We start from the raw sequence: 21,572 nt of genomic DNA, 5'->3' as shown, positions 1-21,572 counted from the left end.
GTGATCTGCTTTATAGTTAAACTGCTTTGTGTTAAACTGGTTTCTGTGGAGAGAATGATTCAGTAAAGAGTATACAGATGCAGTAACTGACTTGCTTCTCACTAGCCTATAATCTCTGAGAGCTGGTACGGTTACACTGAATGGTTGATTAGGGAAACAGTACCCGTTATTTTATGAATGAGAGCTGTGAATAGATGGGAAGCCCTCTGAGATTCACACAGTTACGTCCAAGCAAACGGTTTGGATAAATGCCTAACTGGGGGTCAACTTAATTTTCCAAGAGCTTAGTATCTTCCTGACAGATAACTAAAAAAGCTGTGTTAAAACTAGAGCTTTCCCTTAAAAAAAAAAAAAAGGCCCCCAACACAAGTCTCTTTTTTACTTTGGCTGGTGAATTGAGAACCTACTAAAGTCTGGAATAACAAAGGAAGGCTGGTGGACCGAAACATAAAACACCCAGCTACCATCATGGCGGCCCGACGCTGGCCTGAGTTCTCAAACGCTCTGCCTTTCTTGCCCAGCTCTCTGTGGTGCTGCCCTCCAGAAGGGAAGAGCTCCCAGTGACTGGCCTGGGCCTCAGCCTGGGTCTGGGATGGGATTTAACTGTCAACTACACATTCAGTAACTACTTACCGAGGCCAAGGACAACATGCAAATGTAAATACTTTTCTTCTGTTTCTGAAGGATAAAACATTCACAGGGCCCAAAACTGCAGCAGTACAGGAGGATATAAAATGAAAAGCAAGTCTCCTAGGCTCCCAGTTTTCCTCCCCAGATGGGACTTATGGAAATTTTGACTTTTTATTTCTGAAATATTTATTATTGGTGGGACAGGAACTTTACATAGAATATGTGTTTCTTGCAAAGGTGAACCCTTCCAGGGCCTGCTTAGCTCAATCAGAAACTGAGGCTAAATTCAGGTCCCAATTACAGAAACAGGAAATTTTCTTGAAATCCAATACAAAATATAGATCTAAATAGATTCAACCTTCAAACAACAACAACAAAAAAATCAGATAGTTCAGCCTTTAAATTAGATTTCACTTTATTTTTACCTATGGTAAACAGGCTGTTTAAAGATTTATAAAACTTCCCAAGTTGGCAGTCACCTGGCAACAATTTATTACCTAGATGGAGCCCCAAGCCTGTTCAGAAAAAGCACCTAAACACACGTCAGGTTAAAATGAGACCACACTGACAGAGGTACACGTTGACAGATACATCAATAAGTCAAATGCCCAAAACTCCAGAAAGATGTCAAATGAAACCTCCTGTAAATGGCAGCGTTGCCTGTAAGCAGATTTTTGTTGTTCCTCAGATGATGAGGGTCAGGCTGACATAACTGCAGCTGTTTGTAAGGGGTGGGGACTGGACCTGAAATAACCTCAGAGCTGCAAGGGGGAGTAATCCAACTAGCAGTATCATTGAAAATATGTAATATTACAACAAAATGGGTGCCAACTTAGAAAATGAACACCTATGGGCATTTTCCTCTCCAAACAGGGAACAGAGCAAACAAGGGAAACCAGATTTTTAGCAATCTTCCCGGGTCTTAGGGCAACCACATGCCTGGAGATACTCAACTTCCCGACATCTAAATATTAACAAGCTCTTCACATGGTGATCATCCCAACATTTTAAACACTGATGCAACCCTGCAATTGTAAACAAATTAAAACGCTTCCTAACCAACCTCTAGTTCTTCCACATTCTGTCCACGAAAGGCCAAAGCGTGCCCTTGGCAGAACGTGCGGGGGTGTGCCTCACCTGGCCTCCAGCGGAGGTCCCTCCCAGGGCCTCCTGTCTTGAGGGAACTGAGAGCTGTCAGAAAGGCAGCCAACACGTACCAAGTATCTCGGGGGCCACTGTCATTCAGACTGAAGCGTCTCTTTTCAGCTGGCATGAGCTGGTGCCCTAACACCTTAGACTACACAGTGAGCCGTGCCGACAACAAGGCCCAGGCCAGCAGAGGAAAGGGGCTGCAGATCTGACGAAGGGTTGGCCAGGCCCATCTGTTCTTATCTCTGCTGCTTTCCAGGAACAGATTCCTCTGAGAGGAGCCAAGTTCACTGGCCCCTTTTAACCTAGGGCAGCTATCCGCTGCTCTGGAAGTTTTTAGCCATTTCACGGGATTCTCATAAACCAGTTCTGATATCAGCAGTGCTCTGGGCCCCTGCTTGGGGCGTGGGAAGGTCCTAGGGAAGCAGGTGAAACTAATTAGGTCGCAGCCCATCACAGGAAACGCGAGCATTTTACCAGCTGTGGGGGACCTCCACACAGTGTAGCTAAGGCAGGGAAGAACTCTTCTTGCCAGAGGGGTCCACAGTCGTCGTCCTCCTTGACTCTGTCCTTCCCTCTCTAGCTCTCTGCCCTGCCAAGTCTTCACCAGGCTTCTTCTCCCTGAGGCACAAGGCTTCCTTTTTGGCTTATTTTGGGGAAAGACGAATTTTTGTGATGTACCCAACTAACCATGAAATCAGACCTGTCAGGATAGAGGGCAAAACCAAATAAACAATCCTCTGAAGTTCTGGGAAACGACGGCGGCTCTGTGACGCCGGGCCAGCTGCACTCTATGCTGGGTCCTCTCCGTCCACTGCTGCGTCATCAGCACTCTTCTGCTGCTCCGTCTCCGGCTCAGCAGGCAGAATGCTGGTGACAGTGTGGAGCAGCGCCTCGATCTGCTCCTCAGTGAGCCGCTCCTCGCTCTCCTCCACTATCTGCAGGAGAGAAGAAAACCCTCACAGCCCTGGTCCATCCCCACACACAGGGCCTGGGCCTGGGCCACGTGGGTCTCCAGGCCTCGCCACATGGCCCCACAGGAGGGTGAGGCCAGCTTGTGTGCTGGGGGGCGGGGGGCAATTCCACTGCTCATAATGGGTGGTGACAAAAGCCAGTTACAGGACAGCAGGTATGACATAATCCCATTTCTATGGAAAGAAAAGAAACCCTAACAGCTCTCTTCCCATCCACAGCCACGGGTGACTATGCTGTCCACATAAAAGACAGCTACCCGGGGAGGGAAATGGCCCTTTATACACTTTGGCATTTCACAACAAGCACATCTGTAACCTCATAAACTGTACCAACAATTCACGTGGTGAGTGTCCATGATGCGCATATATTTTCCCTAATTCTCACCGTCCCCTCACCACTAGCAGCCCCCTAGGACAGACCTCCCACATGCCCGGCACTGGACCTTGCACTTTATATCCATTATTTCTTTTAACTCTTATAACAACCCTAGCAAGGAATAGAACTGGAACCCAAACCAGGTCTGGCCAACTCCAAAGCCCAGAGCACATGGCCTTGATCATCTCCTGGGAATGCAAACGGGAGCCTAATGGGTGTTCTATCAGCAGTCCACTGGAAGCCTGGTTCCTGCCATGGGCCCTTCATCTGAAACACCAGTGCTGCAGTCAGGGCCAGTGTTCTCAGCCTCACCACTAGTTCTCAATGTAGTCATGAACTCAAACATAATGCAGCCAACCCCTGAAAAAGTAAAACCTGAAAAAGCCAGAAACTGTGTAAGGCATTAACCTGTCAGGGAAGGAAAACTCAAATACAGATCTTCTCCACTAAATAGAGAGTGACAGAAAAGTGGTGACCGCACCCCGTCAAAGGCAGAGAACTTGCGAGACCCATAAAAACAAGGCAGTCCCACTGAGTTCTGGCTCTCACAAGTTTCACTGTATGTCAACCACCTTTTTAAAGCAACCTGCAGGCAGTCAAATTACTTAATCGTGTTCCTGTGGTGGCTTAACCACAAATCACAAACCACTTTCTCAGCTAAACGTGTCTGGGCTCCAATTCTATGGTATTTCCTACATCAGTCTGGCAGCTGAGACCAAAAAGGGTTCCAGAAAGAAATCCTGATGGATTTAGATAAAGTGAGGGAAAGATGACAGGCTAGGCTTAGGGCGCTGGCGGGACCTCAGTCTGACCTCACTGCATAGAGACAACGGGAGAGGTCAGAGAAGTCAGGTGACGCGCACGATATCACACAGCAAGCTCCTGGCAAAACACTGCTCCCTCATTTACCTCAATCCAAATGTTTCCACAACCAGTGAATAATCCTGAGTGTTTTAAGGTGGGGAAGACCTTGAGTGAATCAATGGGGGCTACTTCCCATCATGCTGTGAAATAATATGTCCATTTTCTAAAGATTCAATGGCTTAGTAGAACGTGACTTCTTCACTAAACAAGAAACAATCCTCAAAAACCCCTATCTTTGGTGAGACAGACAAAACTAGGGTCTGTAAAGGGCAGTAGTCTAACACAGGCTGCCCCCCGAGAAGGAGGAGGGGAATATCAAATCTGGTTACTTAGTCCAGAGAAAAGATAATCTCCACTGGAGAAAACAAAATACCCAAGTTTATAAATCATGGGTATATGCAGCTGCTGCTGATACTTCGGGCCAGAGGGGAGAGGGTCAGGAGATGCTGACCACGGTTAGAACAGCGACAACCTCCACCTGTACTGGTGCTGTGCCCCACAGGTCATGATGGGCTTTCCCAGAACCACTGCCACCAGAGCTTCTCAAGACCCCTGCACAGAGAGACAGGACAGTTACATGGAGGCTCTGTGCTACAAGGAGAACCTGAGCTGGGTCTCATAGCAAGGAGGTATGAGTCAGTTGCAAAAGGACAAACACTGCATGATTTCACTTACGTGCAATAAGTGACTGTATAGAAACTAAAGATTGTTAGTGGCTACCGGGGTGGGAGGAGGGGGAGGGGGCGCTTTACCCCCGGGGGCATTAAGTCTATGTTAATGGTGGTGGAATAATTAGGAGAAGGATAGCGAGAATGGGTGTCCAACTTGAAGGATGTGATCAATGTCACTGAATGAACATGCAGAAACTATTAAGACGAAGTATGTTTTGTTAAGCATATTTTCACCACAATAATAAAAATCTCAAACTCTTTCTAGAGCACCAGGCCCTCCAGTAGGAGGTGCCTATCGTTTTCTCTCTCAAAAGACGCCGGCAGCAGACTAGAGCCTGTGGGTGCGACACACTGGTTCTGTGGCCTCTGAGGAGACTTCTTTAGGAACCAAACAGGCAGGGCTGAGGACTGTAACAGGCCACCTTCCTGCCTCCCAAGCTCCACTCGGCAGATGCAACACTGATGAGGTGTCGGCCAGGTGTGTTTCTGGCAACAGAGCTGATGAGCCTTCTCGTTCTGCCAAATTCACTGACAGGAGAAGTTTTATCAGCACTCAACACCTCAGGGCTAATTAGAGCCAGAAACTTTTTTCTTCAACCTGAGATTTCCAGATACAAGAAGAAAACCTGAGCTTCATTCAACTAAATGAAATATACGTAATAGGGAAAGTTGCAAAAACCAAAAACTTACTAACCCCTCTTGTATCACTAGAGCGACAATAACTACATTGCTCCTTACCTTTTCATACCCTACTACGCAGGAGAAGCAAAGGCCAAATAAAGGACCGCCCAACGCTCCCATCCCAGCTCTCGTTCAGAATGCAAGGGTAAATGAAACGATAAAAACATCTGACATATTTGCAGATGAGTCAGCATAAATGACGAGATTTTATCATATACAAAGATTGGACCAATGTCCCCAGGGGCTGTCACACTGGCGGCTGGACTCCAGAAATGGTTGTTTCTCAATCTAACCTGCAAGCCTAACATCCTACTTTCGCGCAAACAACTCCAAACCTAACAAATGGCAACAACAGACGCTTCTATGTGCTACGTAACACTGCACTGACACTCTCTAAATTTCACTTTTCTCACATGTAAAATCAAAGTCATGCCTGTAACGAGGACAAAATGAGAAGAAACATGACGGTGTTTTGTGAGCCATAAGGCTCTCCGTAACTCAAGACTTTCTAGTCACAAAGAAACAGGCATAGACAGCAGCCTGCTCAGGACACTGCCGCCTGTTCAAAAGTTCAGATCTGAGGTTCACTGTCCTGTCCCCAGGCCAGGGGGCTCACAAACCATCCCAGTGAGTACACCCTAGAGCGGGCCAGAAGCCAAGAGGCTGGGCGCCCAGCCTCATTTCCTCACAGACCCTCACAGCCAGCAGCCAGTCACCAGAGGGTCTGTGATCACAACAAATCACAGCTGGGGGTAACTGAAAAATCAAAGCACTGCAGCCACCAAAAGGGACCTGTGTCCCTGCTGCTGGGATCAGTTTCCCGACCCGGGGAGGAGAAAGGGCTGCATGATTCCACAGGGAAATTCTCAAGTCCTTTGCACTTCCCACTCTAAGGAAAAACCTCATATCCTGTGCCATTTCTGCTGAGAAAGGGCACTGTACAAGCCTTGTTAAAGGAAGTCAAATCCCAGGGTGGGAAAAACCTGGCTACAGAATGGCCCACCGCAGGGAACCAACACACTCAGCACTTTTATCAAGGCCTGCCTACCTTGTAAACGAGAAGAGAACGGCCTGAGGGGGTGCCTCCGCACCACCTCCCTCTCACCATGCAACGGAACATGGCTTGGAGGGGCAAAGAAAGGCTCCTGAATCTCACAGACCCCATGCAGCATTAGCCCTCTGAGTCCCAAGAGGTAACACAGCTAATGCCCAGCACCATGGCCGCACAGAGAAGGCACTCTCCACAGCAGCTGAGCTGACTGACTAATAGCAGCTTTCCGCAGGCTCTGGGGTGAGGCCACTAACCCTCCGCATCCCTCCATCTTTCGGGAAGCCACCGACAACATATGCTGCTGATTAAAGCTGGAGGAGACATGACATGTGATCCTTAACCCAGAGGGACAGGGATCAGTTTCTGGCTGGTTTGTTTGTTTTTCCCCAGGCAAGCTGAATCTCCAGTGCAGTCCAGAGCATCAAAATAACGAGGGTAAAATAAAGGGGGTCTGGAAACCCTGGTGGCGTAGTGGTTAAAAGTTACGGCAGTTCGAATCCACCAGGCACTCCCTGGAAACCCTATGGGGCAGTTCTGCTCTGTTCTATAGGGTCGCTATGAGTTGGAACTTACTCGATGGCAACGGGGTTTTTTTTTTTTTTTTTTTTATGTAGCCTAAACCCAGTTCCTCCAGAAAGACACTCTTTATGGAAGAAATTTTTCTGATTTAATTTTAGGCACATTTTGAAGGGCAGAAACAACTCTGGGAAGACAATGAAAGTTTTCATCAAAATTTAAATACCCTATAACCCTTTAAATAAAATAGGTTCTTTGGTAAGCAACTCTAAAGATCATATTTTTGACCGTTTTCTTCCATGTTTTTCTAAAGGAAATCTAACAAAAAACTGAATGTTTCTAAAACTGACTCTGGAAACGTCTTTATTCTCATTTTATTAATTCTCCAAGCCAAAGATTTTACTGGCAGTTAAATGGCCCACTCAGTATTTGTAGGTTAGTGATGCTCTGCCCCATACAACAGAAGGGGAACTGCTACAGCTGCCCCAACAGCAACGGCCCCATTTGCATCACTGGACAGCATTCGCACACTCTGCTTGTACCACCTCACGCCTCACACCCCAGCCTTGCACAGCTCAGAAACCGCACACTGCGACTGCAAATGGGACTTCACAGTGATGAGGACCCACTGAATGGTCAAATCTGTGGTTTTAGAAAGTGAGCTATGAGCGAGGTGTAGAAGGCAGACTGGAGGGGGATGGGCTGGAGGCAAGGAGAATGGGGAAGAGGACCACTGCAAGAGCTGTCCTGAGAACCGATGACAGAAATTAACACAGGGCTGTTGGGGAGCAGAAAGAAGCACAAGAACTCAGGACGGACCAATATGACATGCAAGGGAGAATGCGTTCCAGGGTTCTGGCTCAGGAAACCGCCAGGAGGGTCAGAGAGTTGAGCAAGCAAGCAAGAGCGCATGTAAAGGAATTCTGGAAAGATGGCGGCATGAACAGACCATCATCCTGACCCTCCCCCACAAATACAACAAAAAATACATCAAGGGCATGAAGCTCGGCTTTGAAGGACCCTGAACTGGGGAGCAGAGGAAAGCAAGGAGGAACTGCAAACAGGCAAGAATCAACAAATCAACAAGTCGCATTTGGTAGGAAAATCGCTTCTCCCACTGTCCTTGCCCCTCCCCCCAGCAATGCAGGCCACTCGCTGCTATGAACTTGGGAAGTGGCCCCAGAAAAGGAACCTGCCACCACAGCCCCTGGCTGTACAAAGACACAGAACCTAAAGCTTCTCTCTAAAATCAACAAGGCAGACCTTCTTAGGGGTCCATTTGGAATATGCCAGCACCTCCCCCACCCAGACACTGTCAGCTGCAAGCCTACTGAGAACTGCTACGGAAGGTCTGCTCTCATAGTCAACACCCTTCCTGCCTTCCTGCACACCCCATAGCTCAGGCCTCTGAAACCAACAGGACAGACCTCTTGATGAGTCAGTTCAGGTCTGTTCACTCCCCTTCCAGTCGGTACTGAGACTGCTGACTGATGCTGATGTGTGCTAGGAAGCAGGCATCTTTAGTGGAGGCTTTACCCACAGCCAACATACCACAGGGGGGACTCTGATAGCAACAAGGCAGATCTCCTCAGGGATCCGTCTGGAAGGTGTCAGCAACTCTGCCACCCAGACACTGTCAGCAGGAAGCCTGCTGTGAATTGCTACACAAGGCCCGTGCAGTGGAGTCTGCTCCCATAGTCAGCACTCTACCGCCTCCCCACAAATCCCATAGCTCTGGCCTCTGACACCAACAGGACAAACTTCCCTGGGGCTCAGCTGGGGTTAGTCTGCCCTCACTTCCAGTTGGCACTGAAGACTGCTGACTGAGGCTGCTGTGTGCTAGGAAGCAGGAGTCTTGAGAGGAGGCTGTGCTCGAAGCCAACAATCTACCAGGGGGCTCTGATAGCAATGAGGCAAATCTCCATGGAGACCTGACCAGAGCATGACCCCTCCCCCCACCTGGTAACTGTTGGTTGCCAGGCTGTGAAAAGTAATATAGAAGGCCCCTACAGTGGAGTCTGCTCTCACAATCAGCATTCCACCTGCCTCCCTGTGCACGCCATAGCCCAGGCCTCTGAAACCAACAGGAAAGACCTTCCTAGGGATGAGTATCGGTCTGTCTACTCCCCGCTCCAGTCAGCACTGAGGACTGCTGTGTGCTAGAATGCAGGCATCTTAAGTAGAGGCTGTACCCATAGCCAGTATACTATGGGGCAGGCTCTGATACAGGAAGGCAGGCCTCCCTGGGGATCTGTCTGGAGTGTGACAACACCTCTCCCAGCCAGTAACTGTGACCTGCTGGACTGATACCAACTACCACAGAAGGTTCCCTACAGAAAAGTCAGGAGGTGGGTCACCTACATGGAGACTGTTCCCCCAACCACCACAGGGCCACTGGGGCTCTGAAACCAACAAGACAGATCTCTTGGATGTCCTTTTGCAGAATAACAGTGGCTCCTCCTCCTGAAATGGAGAGAAGTCTGCCTGTGGTTCCCCTGAATGCCAGCTAATATATACGCAGCCCCCACAAGAACTGGGAAGGAAGCCTGGGGCAAAACCAAGGGGTGACACCCAGCTTCGAAGGCGGCTCGCTGGGTGTGGATTTTCCAGCTAAAAACATGGCTGCAGAAACAGAGAAGGGAAGGGAGTAACAACCAAAGAGATGACTGTGCCCCCTGGTGGGCAGATTGATTAGTTCACTATATCTCACCTGTGTAGTGGTGCCAGCTGGTGGACAGGCTGACCACAGTGCCTGCTCTGGTGTGTTTGGGAGAGACTGAAAGTTGAAAACCCAGACCTGGAACTTTCAAATCCTAACGAAACCAGGGAGGACGAAGGAGTGATAGAACTGAAGGGAGAAACAGTACTACAATAGTTGGGGACTTTAATACTCCACTTTCAATATTGGACAAAATATTGAGAAAGATGGACAAGGAAAGAGAGGACCTGAATGACATTATAAACTAACTAGACTTAACAGACATATACAGAACACTCCACCCAAAAACAGCATAATATACATTCTACTATAGTGCACATGGATCATTCTCCAGGATAGATCGTATGTTAGATCACAGAGCCAGTCCTGATAAATTTAAAAAGACTGAAATCATGCCAAGTATTTTCTCTGGCTGCAGTGAAGGTTGAAACCAATAAACCTAGAAAATACACAAAAATATAGAAATTAAACAACACACTATTAAACTACCAATGGATCAAGGAAGAAATCACAAATTTCCTAGAGTCAAATGAAAATGAAAGCACAACATACCAAAACTTAATGGCATGCCATGAAGGCAGTACTCAGGGGGAAACTTATACCAATAAATGCCTCCCTGAGCAAGGAAGAAAGATCTCAAATCAGTAGCCTAACTCAAAAACTCCAAGAACTAGAAAGAGAAGAGCAAACTAAACCTAAACCTACCAGGAGAAACAAAATAACAAGGATCAGAGCAGAAATAAATAGAACAGGAAACAGGAAAACAACAGAGAATCAATAAAAGCAGAAGTTGGTTCTCTGAAAAGATCAATAAAATTGACACACCTGTAGCCAGATTGACAAAGATGCAAATAACCAAAATAAAATTGCAGGAGGGGACATTACAACTGACCTGCTAAAAATAAACAGAATTATGACAATCTTATGGACAACTATACAGCAACAAACTGGACAACCCAGACGAAACAGACAAATTTTTACTAACACACAAACTACCCAAACTGACTCAAGAGGAAATACAGAGTTCTCAACAGACACATAATTAAGTGAAGAGATCAAAAACCTCCCAACAAAAGAAGAGTCCTGGACCAGATGGCTTCACTGGGGAATTTACAAACATTTAGAGAAGAACTCACACCAATACTGTTTAAACTCTTCCAAAAGACAGAAGGAAGGAATACTCCCTAATTCATTCTATGAAGCAAAAGCAACCCTGATATATAAAGACACCACATGAAAAGAAAACTACAGGCCAATTATCTCTTATGAATATAGATGCAAAAATCCTTAACAAAATACTAGTAAACAGAATCCAACAGCATATTAAAAGACCATGACCAAGCGGGATTTATTCCAGGAATGCAGGGATGGTTCAATATCAGAAAATCAATCAACGTTAATACCACATCAATAGAACAAAGGAAAAGAACCACGTGATCACCTCTAGATACATAAAAAAGGTACTTGATAAAATCTGACACACTTTCTTGATGAAAACCCCAAAGAAGATTAGAATAGAAGGGAAATTCCTCAGTGTGATTCAGGGCACATATGAAAAGCCAAGAGCCAACATTGTACTTAACGGAGAAAGACTGAGAGCCTTCCCTCTGAAATCATGAACAAGACAAGGGTGCCTGCTCTCACCACTTCTATTCAATATTGTATTAGAAGTCCTGGCCAGAGCATGAAGACAAGGAAAGAAATAAAAGGTATCCAGATTGGAAAAGAAGTAAAATTATCTCTATTTGCAGATGTTATGATCCTATATATAGAAAATCCCAAAGAGTCCACAAGAACACTTCTAGAGCTAACAGAGGAATCTGTTAAAGTTGCAGGGTACAAGGTCAAAAACAAAAATCAGTTGGGTTCCTATACACCAGCAATGAGAAATCTGAAAGGGAAATTAGGGAACAATTCCATTTACAATAGCATCTAAGAGAATAGAATACCTAGGAATAAATTTAACCAGGGACGTGAAGGACTTACACAGCGAAAACTATAAAACATCGCTGAAAGAGATTAAAGAAGATTTAAATATACTGAAAGACATTCCATGTTCATGGATTGGAAGACTTAATATTATTAAACATCAATACTACCCAAAGCGACCTATAGAGTCAAGGCAATCCCCATCAGAATTCTAATAGCCTTCTTTTCAGAAATGGAAAACCCAATCCTCAACTTTACACATAATGGCAAGAGGCCCCTAATAGCTAAAGCAATGTTGAAAGAGAAGAACGAAGTAGGAGGACTCCCACTTCCTGATTTTTAAACATATTAGAGTTACAGTAATCAAAACAGCCTGGTACTGGTATAACAACTAATACACAGACCAATGCAACTGAGCTGAGAGACCAGAAATAAACCCACACATCTATGGTCAACTGATTTTTGACAAGGGTGCTAAGTTCATCCAATGGGGAAAGAAGGGTCTCTTCAATAAGTGGTGCTGGGAAAACTGGATTTCCACATGCAGAAAAATGAAACAGGATCCATGCCTCACACCACGCACAAAAACAAATTCAAAATGGATTAAGGACCTGAATACGCAAATTATAAAATTCTTAGAAGAAAAAGCAGGTTGATGCTATCAGGCCTAGCTTTTACCAATGGATTATCTAACATAATAACAAAAGCACAAACAACAAATGACAAAATAAATGAATGTGGCTTCATAAAAACATAAAACTTTTGTTCATCAAATAACTTTACCAAAAGAGTGAAAAGACAAGCTACCGACTAGGAGAATATCTTCGGAAACCATATACCCAACAAAAAGCTAATAACCAAAATATACACAAAACTTTGACAACAACAAAAAGACAAATAACCCAATCACAAAACTGGTAAAGAACTTGAACAGACATTTTCACCAAAGAGGACATTCAAATGGCCACCAAACACATGAAGATGCTTAGCGCCATTAGCCATCAGAGAGACGCAAATCATAACCACAATATCATTCACTCCCGCTAGGATGGCTGAGGAGCCCTGGTGGCGGAGTGGTTAAGAGCTCGGCTGCTACCCAAAAGGTCAGGAGTTCAAATCCACCAGCTACTCCTTGGAAACCCTATAGGGCAGTTCTACCCTATCCTATAGGGTCACTATGAGTCGGAATTGACTCAACAGCAATAGGTTTGGTTTTTTTTTTTGGTTAGGATGGCTAAGATTTAAAAAAAAAAGAAAACAACAAATGTTGATGAGGATGTGGGGAAATTGGAACCCTTATCCACTGCTGGAGGGAATGTAAAATGGTATGCCATTGTAAACAGTTTGGCGGTTCCTCGGAAAACTAAAAATAGAACTACCATAAAGCCCATTGCCATCGAGTCAACTCAGACTCATACCGACCCTGTAAGACAGTGTAGAACTGCCCCACTGGGTTTCCAAGGACCACCTAGTAGATTCAAACCGTCAACCTTTTAGTTAGCAGTTGAGCTCTTAACCACTGTGCCGCTAACCCAAACACTAGGGCCCCAGAAATAGCATAAAACCAAAAAAAAAAAAAAAATTCATTGCTGGCAAGTCGATTCTGACTCACAGCAACCCTCCAGGACAGAGTAGAACTGCCCACGGGGTTTCCACGGAGCAGCTGGTAGATTCCAACGGCCGATAACTGGTTAGCAGCCGATCTCTTAACCACTGCACCACCAAGGCTCCAGAACTACTAAATAGTAGAACTACCATATGATCCAACAATTCCACTCCTAAGTATACACCCAAAAAGACTTGAAATCAGAGACGTGTACACCAATGTTCGCTGCAGCACTATTCACAACAGCCAAAAGGTGGAAACAATCTAAATGCCTGTAAGCAGGTGAATGGATAAACAAAACGTGGTACATACACAGAATGGAACACTACTCAGCCAACAGAAGAAATGAAGTCTTGAGACATCCTATAGTACGGATAGAGCTTGAAGACATTACGCTGAGTGAAATAACCAATCACAAAAGGACACATATTGTACGACCTCACTTAAAAAAAAGAAAAGAGAGCATGTGGGAAGTATACACATGCCCCATGAACCGAGAAAGGAGACAAAGAAGAGTAGGGTTGACACGTTGAGGCTAATGTTCTCATGCTTGGGATTGACCCCTACATGGAAGCAATGACCAGAATGGCCTAGAACATCACAGGAGGCACAGGCCCAAACCTTATGGGAGGAATTAAATTTCCTCCACTCTTCTGCTTCTCCTAACTCCACACTAACTGGGATCATACTAGCTAGGTGAGCTCTTCTTTTTCTTATAAAATGGGGTGGATGGGCAGCCTTTTCAAGAAATGGCAGCCTCTGGCTTGTCCGTTCTCAACTTCTGACACCCTTTCTATTATCTCTGACCCAGAAAAAAAAACCCTGAAGTTCAGGCCTCCTTTACTTACCAGCTGGATCTCAACAGCAGTCATAGGCCTGTGATTCAGCAGCTGAAGCTTTTCAGCTCTGTCAAAAGAAAAGTACAAAACACTTAAAAATTTCATACCCCGAAACATCTTGAGTCTAGACCAAGTTTTTAGAGAATACTTCATCAGATAAAAAATGGGAGAATGTGTCGCCACCAAAGCAGTTTAAAAAAAGGGAAGGGAGAACCACTTGGAACATGGTCTTCAGTTTCTTCAACCAAAAAAGGAGAGAATGGGGACAGGCGAGTTTATGTCAGTGACTCTCACCCAAGAGTAGAAACGTGTCTTAGGCTCCTAGACGGTATAGAGGCAGGGGATGTAAGGAATGCAGTGGAGATGGAGTTTGAAAAAGTGTACTTGACAGTCATTCCTACTTGGAAAATATGAAGGAAATAATGTTTTCTTAATACAAACTATAGAAAGCAAAGATTAACAAAAACATCTTGACTGGTGGGTCAGTGCTTAGAAATGGCTGAAAATTTCTTTTTGAGATTACTACTAAATGTTACTCAGGTTTGACCTGTCATTTTAATAAGCAAAAACAAGGATGATAAGAGAGGAGAAGTGAATCCACCTAAGTATAAGGTACAGTCCTCTGCCCTCAAAGAGCTTACAATCCAGTTGGGCAAAGAACATAAATACGTGCATACTGTAACAACAAAAGGTTTAAGTAATGCTAAAGACAAATGCTGTATGATCCTCCCACTTATATGAAATGGGCAAATACACAGAGACTGAGGTTTATGGTTAGTACCCGGGAGTGAGAGGAAAGGGGAAAGGGGGAGCCATGACTTCAGGCGGGGGAGGCACTCAGTTTCTGTTAAGGGTGGTGAAATAATTTGGAGGGGGATGGTGGTAGGGGCTGCACAACACAATGGATGTAGTTGATGTCACTGAATTATACGTGTAGAAAGGGCTGAGATGGCACTTGTTTTGTTATGTATATTTTTACCAGAATAAAATTAATTAAAAAAAGGAAAAAGAACAGCTTCAACTACCACCCTTGAGCAGGTGACAACTTCTAAATCCCTCTCTCAATCTGACCCTGGAGCTCCAGATCCATCTTTCAGTTCAAGTCAACGCTCATTTATCAAGTTTACGAGACATTCTGGGATAAAAAGATGAATAAGCCATAATTTCCAGTCACATGTCTAGGGCACCACCAAGTCTGCCTAAGCCTCGGTTTTGTCATCTGTAAAACAAGAATAACAACAGTACCTACTACTTCACAAGGGGGTCATGAGAGATGAAACTCTTTAAAGTCCATGGTGGCAGCAGCTACCATTTATTCCTTGCTTTCCATATACTAAGCACATTTAACCCTCAGACTGAACTGACACTGATGTTAAATAACCTAGCCAAGGTTACAGCTGGTCAACGGCATCAAAGCTCATGTGCTTACCCGCCTGCTTCAGGTATAAATGTGATAACGTATGGAAAATGTTTATAATGATGACTGACACACAGACATTTCTCCATAAACGGCAGCCATTACTAAGGTAGCTGTAGTCAAGTTATACTGGTCATAATCCCCCAAACATTTACTGCAGACTCAAAACGGACTTTTACACCAGGCCTGAAGGATTTTCTAACAAAGGTTGGGAGGAGTAGATGGTCAGGGCAAGAACACCACAAATAAATGCCCAGAAGAACAGAAATTTGCCAGAGTTTTAGGAAGTGGCTACTAGAGAGGGTGTGGGACACGAGGCTGGAAGAGGCATTTGGGGCAAGATGTAAAGGGTCCTGCCTAGCAAGAAGCTGGGTGTTACTCTGTAGACACTGGAGAGCAACCAAGGACAGTGGTGACATGTTCTGGTTGGTACCGTGGCTCTTCTGGAAGACCTGAGAGAATGGAGGTACAGACAAGTGATACTCCCAGGTGAGGGAAGACAAGGTGGTGAGCTTGGGCAACAGCAGCAGCAGCAGCAGCAATGGCAATGAGATTCTGGGTACCTTGGATGCTCTGGATCACCTGTGGGCAGAAGTGACAGGACCTGCCTGGGTTGGCTGAAGGGTGGAAAGGAGGAGTTCAGGTCTATCATCAAGTTTTTACCTGAGTGCTTGGAAAAACGACATTCATTACAATTTGAGTTTGAGGTACTTTTGGAACAGCTATAAAGAGGTGTCTGTCAAGCAGCTTGAAATTTTGGTCTAGAACTAAAGAAAATGACCAGAGCTAGATTTATTAGCAAGGTTATGTGAAACCATGGGAATGGATATTGCGGCCCAGAGACAAGTGCAGAGTAAGTGAAGGCCCAGGACAGAACACCTTGAAGGCCCTCCACTGAAGGGCCAAGAGAGAAGGCAGCAAAAGAGATGAGAAGGTCCAAACAGAAAAAGAAAACCAGGGAGGGTGGCGTTAGGGAAACCGAAAGAACATCTGAGAACTGGGGGCATCATCAACAACGTCAAATGATGAAGAGAGGAAAGCCATGTGAAAGGAAAAGCAAATCTGAGGGGATCTTAAGGGAGGTGAGTTCATTTTGGAGAGTTTCTCCGTGAAGCAAAAGTGAAGTTACCACCTGAGAGGCAGGTGGTCTGGATTTGAAGAGAGGTAAGACAAAAGGCCAGAAGCTGCAGAGAACCAGGTAACAAAGGGGACTAGGATGAATAAGATCAGCAGGCAGTTTTGAAGGCCTAAATGAGTTGGAAATATGACCCCTCCCTCAAAACAAAATTATAATGTAATTTTTTTTCAAACCATCATCATCCAACAGCAAGAACAGAGCAGGAACAGCTGATAAATGAACATCTCAGGAACAACTCAGTCACAGGAATGGAACTCACCAGTCATGATTTGGTTTCACAGGACATCTAGGTCAACTGGCATAATAAAATGTATTAAGGCAGCCGCTCTGCATCCCACTCTGGGGAGAAGCGTCTGGGGTCTTAAATGATAGTGAGTGGCCATCTAAGATGCATAAAGCGGTCTCAACCCACCTGGAGCAAAGGGGAATGAAGAACACCAAAGACATAAAGGTAAAGATGAGCCCAAGAGACAGAAAGGGCCACATAAACCAGAGACTCCATCAGCCTAAGACCAGAAGAACTAGATGGTGCCCCGCTACCACCCATCACTGCCCTGACAGGGAACATGACAGAGAATCCCTGATGGAGCAGGAGAACAGTGGGATGCAGATCTCAAATTCTTGTAAAAAGACCATATTTAATGGTCTGACTCTCTGAGACCAGAGAGACCCTTTGATAGCCCAAGATTGGAACCATTCCCAAAGCCAACTCTACCGACAGGCATTGGCTTGGACTATAAGACAATGATACTGGAGAGGAGTCAACTTCTTGGCTCAAGCAGACACTGGAGACTATGTGGGCAACTCCAGACTGGTGGTGAGATGAGAAGGAAAAAGGAGACAGGAGCTGCCTGAACGGACATGGGGAATGCAGGGTGGAGAGGAGGAGTGTGCTGTTCTCATTAAGAGGAGAGCAGCTAGAAGGACACAGCAAGGTGTATATAACTTTTTGTATGAGAGACTGACTGGATTTGTAAACTTGCACCGAAAGCACAATTTAAAACAAAACAAAACAAACAGTCATGATTCTGCCAGCTCTGAACTGCTAGAAATGCTCTCCAACTGCAAAAAGGATCTTGTAAGTCTTCTAGCAACAAAAAACATTCCCAATCACTCCTGAAAAACCAGCCTTGGGTGAAACCAGCCAAGCAATTCTCCGCTCTACACCCAAGGGGCTGAGCCCTGCTGGGGTAAAATCACAGAACTGCATGTACTGCCAAGGCTTGTGCTCTGGGCGGGGAGATAAGACGACGGGGTGGGGGTCACGAACATCCGCCCTGGCTGCACAACCAAGGCTACTTTTATTGTCTCTACTTTCTCCCCTCACTTCTCAACCCACTCCACTTTAGCTCCTGCCCCAGTGACCACCAAAACTCCTGCTGCTAAAAGGCCCAGTCACCTCCATAGTGACAGTGGCTGTTTCTCTGGCCTTCTCTATCACGTCTCTGTGATATCTGACATTGCCACCCCTCCCTCCTTGAAACTATCTACTCTGTCAGCTTCCACAATACCGTTCCTTCCTTTCTGACTATCCCTTCTCCATCTTTCTGGGTTTTCTCTTCTGCTTGCCTCTGCAGCATTCCCATGGTGCTGCCCTCTGTCCCTCTTAATTGAGTTCCTCATCCAAACCTCACAATTTCAACTGCTTGGCTTTAACCAAGAAATCCATGTTTTCATGCTAGATCAGAGCTGACCTCGAGACCTTTGTATCCACCTGCCTACCTGACATCTCTACCGAGACATCTCAGGCACACTTCAAACTCAACACATCCCAAAGTGAGCTTACCATCCTTCCCAACGCAGTAGCAACTTTCGTTATACTTCTCCTCTTGGCCAAACACCCAGATCAGAGGCCTAAGGGTCATCCTTTACTCCTCCCTCTCACCTACTGCATATATTCAGTCACCAAGTATTACTGATCATATTTCCTTAAATGTATCTGTCCCCACCACACCATTCCTCCTTCTTGGTTAGAGCACCATGGCGTCCATCCTCAGGAGTCTGCCACTTTTTCAATCTATCTTCACTCGCACAAATAAACCAGTAAACCAGCTGCCATCGAGTAGGCCCCATGTGTGTCGTAACAGACCTGTGTTCCATAGGATTTTCAGTGGCTGATGTTTTGGAGGTAGATCACCAGGTCTTTCTTCTAAGATGCCTCTGGGTAGACTCGAACCTCCAATCTTTCCGTTAGCAGCTAACTGCATTAACTGCTTGCAACACCCAGGGACTCCCTTACAAATAGAACAGCGAAAACCTAGTCATCTCATTATCTTGTCTGTAATCCTTTCACTGTTCTGACAGACTGTGGTAGGAACCTGAACCTCCTTATTCAAGTCCTCAGGTCCCCAGACCACTTGAAATCTGGCCGTTGTCAGTCTCTCTAGGTTCACACACCGCCACCTTCCCTAAGCACTCATATCCCAGTCAAGCCAAACTACACAGGGAAGCACCAGGCTACTGCCTGATTCTGTGCCTTAGCACAGAGTACTCCCTCGGCTTAGCAGGCACTTCCTCACCTGCATCTGGCTGACTCTTCCGTTATATCAAAACCACATCACCTCCTGTAGACAGGATGATACACTCAGTGCTGACACCTCAGTGTCTCTCCACTGTGCCCCAACTAGCACACCACTTATAGTTTATTTTGTATCCCCAACACCGGAGACCAAGCTGGCATGAGATAAGCACAATAGGAAGAATAACTTAAAGAAAGAGGACTGGCTTCCAGGAGAAACCCACGGGAAAGAGAACTGGAGAACTCCAGGGAGACGTGAGGCAAAGTTCCAGGTCCCGAAAGAGATGGGGTAACCACACCCCAGAGATGAGGGAAAGCTGACAACCCATCTCCTCTGCACTTTGCTGGTCCCAAGGTACATGGCTCACCTATGGTGCCAAGCCCCATGAGTACTCTGTGCACAGAAAAGTCCTTTCAGGGGCACTCCTAGCAACGGTTATTTAGGCCTGCCTAAGCTGGTCTTATGGAAACCCTGGTGGCGTAGCGGTTAAGTACTACAGCTGCTAACCCAAAGGTCAGCAGTTCAAATCCACCAGGCACTCCTTGGAAACTCTATGGGGCAGTTCTACTCTGACCTCTAAGGTCACTATGAGTCGGAATCCACTCAATGACAATGGTTTTGGTTTTTGTAAGCTGGTCTTAGGACTTGAAAGCAAGCGCTCCCTCTATTCCTGACAGAATGGCTGCACATCTCAGGGAGGAGAGCTTAGGGTAAGAGCTGGGGCTGCGAGCCAGGCTGCGGTTCCTTGAAAATGAAATGCCTCATGCAAAAACTTAAAATGACTAGGAGCCAAATGCTCTGGGGGAAGTAACATGCTGTAGGAGAACTGACAGGGGAGTCAGTGCCAGAGTGGCTTCAGATTGCATGCCAACACTACCGTTAGGCCGAGTAAGATCATCACGTTAAACAAAATATGGTTCCTCAACTACCCTCGAGGACTCTAGTCGTGGAGGTATTAAGCGAATTAATGGAGCAGCAGTTTGCACTAATAGAACTGGACCTGTTGAGAGCTATTATCTTGAATCTCCTATCCCTGAGAGGATGATGGAGGAAAAAAGCCTACCAGTGGATATTCAGACACAGGGATTAAGGAGCACCTCAGCAGTTCCTGACATAAATGTGATTCTTCTCATAAGCCACACTGCCTAACACTAGATGGTCTAGATCTTCATAGTATTTGACAGGCAAGTTTCTGGGTCATCGGGCATCGACACCCTATGAATTCCATCGGGCTGGCCGGGTCAGCTCCCTCCAGGCCCAGCCACAGTGAAAGAAGCCTCCCAGCTCCCCCTACTGGCTGCCTATAGAACAACAGTGCCTGCAGCTTCTGCTCCCGGCCTAATCAAGGATTTTGTTATTTGTTGTTAGTTGCCATCAAGGTGATTCGTAATGCCACCCCCTGGGTACAGAGCAGAACTGCTCCACACGGTTTTCAAGGCTATAAGCCTTGAGAAGCAAATCAACAGGCCTGTCTCCCGAGGCACTGTTGGGTGGGTTTGAACAGCCAACTTTTCAGCTACTACTCAAACACTCTTAAGCATTTGTGCCACCCAAGGACTCCTAGAATCACGGATAACCTACATAAAAACCTAGAAACTAACCACTTAATGAAAGGTAGTGAGTAAAAGGTCACAAAGGAGTTTATAAATCTTCAAATTTGGGGTCAAAAATGGAGAAAGGGGGCTCTGAATATTAGAGTCTGCTTTAAATTTACACAGATTACGGCCCAACTTGAGAGAGGTGGAAAATTCTAGTGTAAAAAGTAAGGGACATGCTCAGGAGAGGATACCAGGGTGTGGCTACACAACTGTTTACTATTGAGAGATTGGGTGTGTGGGGAAGATGCCATACGAGAATCTGTCTACAAGCCAAGGAACGCCAAGAAACATCCAGGGCTGCCAGAGAGTGACTAAGACAAGAACGAGCTCCTCCTAAACAGAGCACAGCCCTACTGACGCCATGAATGGGACTCCTAGCCTCCAAAACTGTGGGACAATAAAGTCCTCTTCTGTAAAGCCACCCACTGGTGGTATCTTTGTTACAGCAGCACCAGGAAACTAAGACAGGATTTCTAACTGGAGACTGGGGGTGGTGCTGCGATAAATACCTAAAGATGTGGAGGCAGCTTTGGAACTGAGTAATAGGTAGAGGCTGGAAGTTTTGAGGCACTTGATAGTAAAAGCCAAGATTGCCTTGAAAAGACTACTGGTAGAATTATGGACATTAGGGCAATTCTGATGAGGGCTCAGAAAGAAATAAAGAAACTTATAGAAACTACAGCTTCTACAGTCACGAACAGAATGTTGCTAGAAACACGGATGCTAAATGTGCTTCCAGTAAAGCCTAAAAAAAAAGGTAAAACATGTTATCAGACACTGGAGGAAAGGTGATCCTTGTCATAAAGTAGCAAAGAACTTGTCTGAGTCACATTCGAATGTTTTATGGAAGGCAGAACTTGTAGGTGATGAACTTGGATATTTAATTGAGGAGATT

At 45.7% G+C, this 21,572-nt stretch overlaps 1 protein-coding gene across 2 annotated transcripts in view; it reads right to left on the bottom strand.

Moving 5' to 3' along the window:
- Positions 1 to 356: 356 nt before the first annotated feature.
- CRCP (CGRP receptor component) overlaps positions 357 to 21,572 on the bottom strand; it is a 42,833-nt gene continuing 21,617 nt past the window's right edge. The window contains exons 4-5 of one of the 2 annotated variants that reach the window (XM_049904581.1): positions 14,015 to 14,072; positions 357 to 2,717 (exon numbers count right to left, since the gene is read on the bottom strand). In XM_049904581.1, the coding sequence (XP_049760538.1) occupies positions 2,571 to 2,717; positions 14,015 to 14,072 (205 nt within the window). In that variant the 3' untranslated portion in view covers positions 357 to 2,570. The remainder of the gene's footprint in view (positions 2,718 to 14,014; positions 14,073 to 21,572) is intronic. The other variant, XM_049904580.1, reaches the window with a different exon arrangement.

The sequence above is a fragment of the Elephas maximus genome, chromosome 12 (assembly GCF_024166365.1).
Source record: "Elephas maximus indicus isolate mEleMax1 chromosome 12, mEleMax1 primary haplotype, whole genome shotgun sequence".
In the NCBI taxonomy this organism is placed as follows: domain Eukaryota; kingdom Metazoa; phylum Chordata; class Mammalia; order Proboscidea; family Elephantidae; genus Elephas; species Elephas maximus.
Note: the sequence above shows the minus strand (reverse complement) of the source record. Positions and strands in the feature narration are given on the sequence as shown.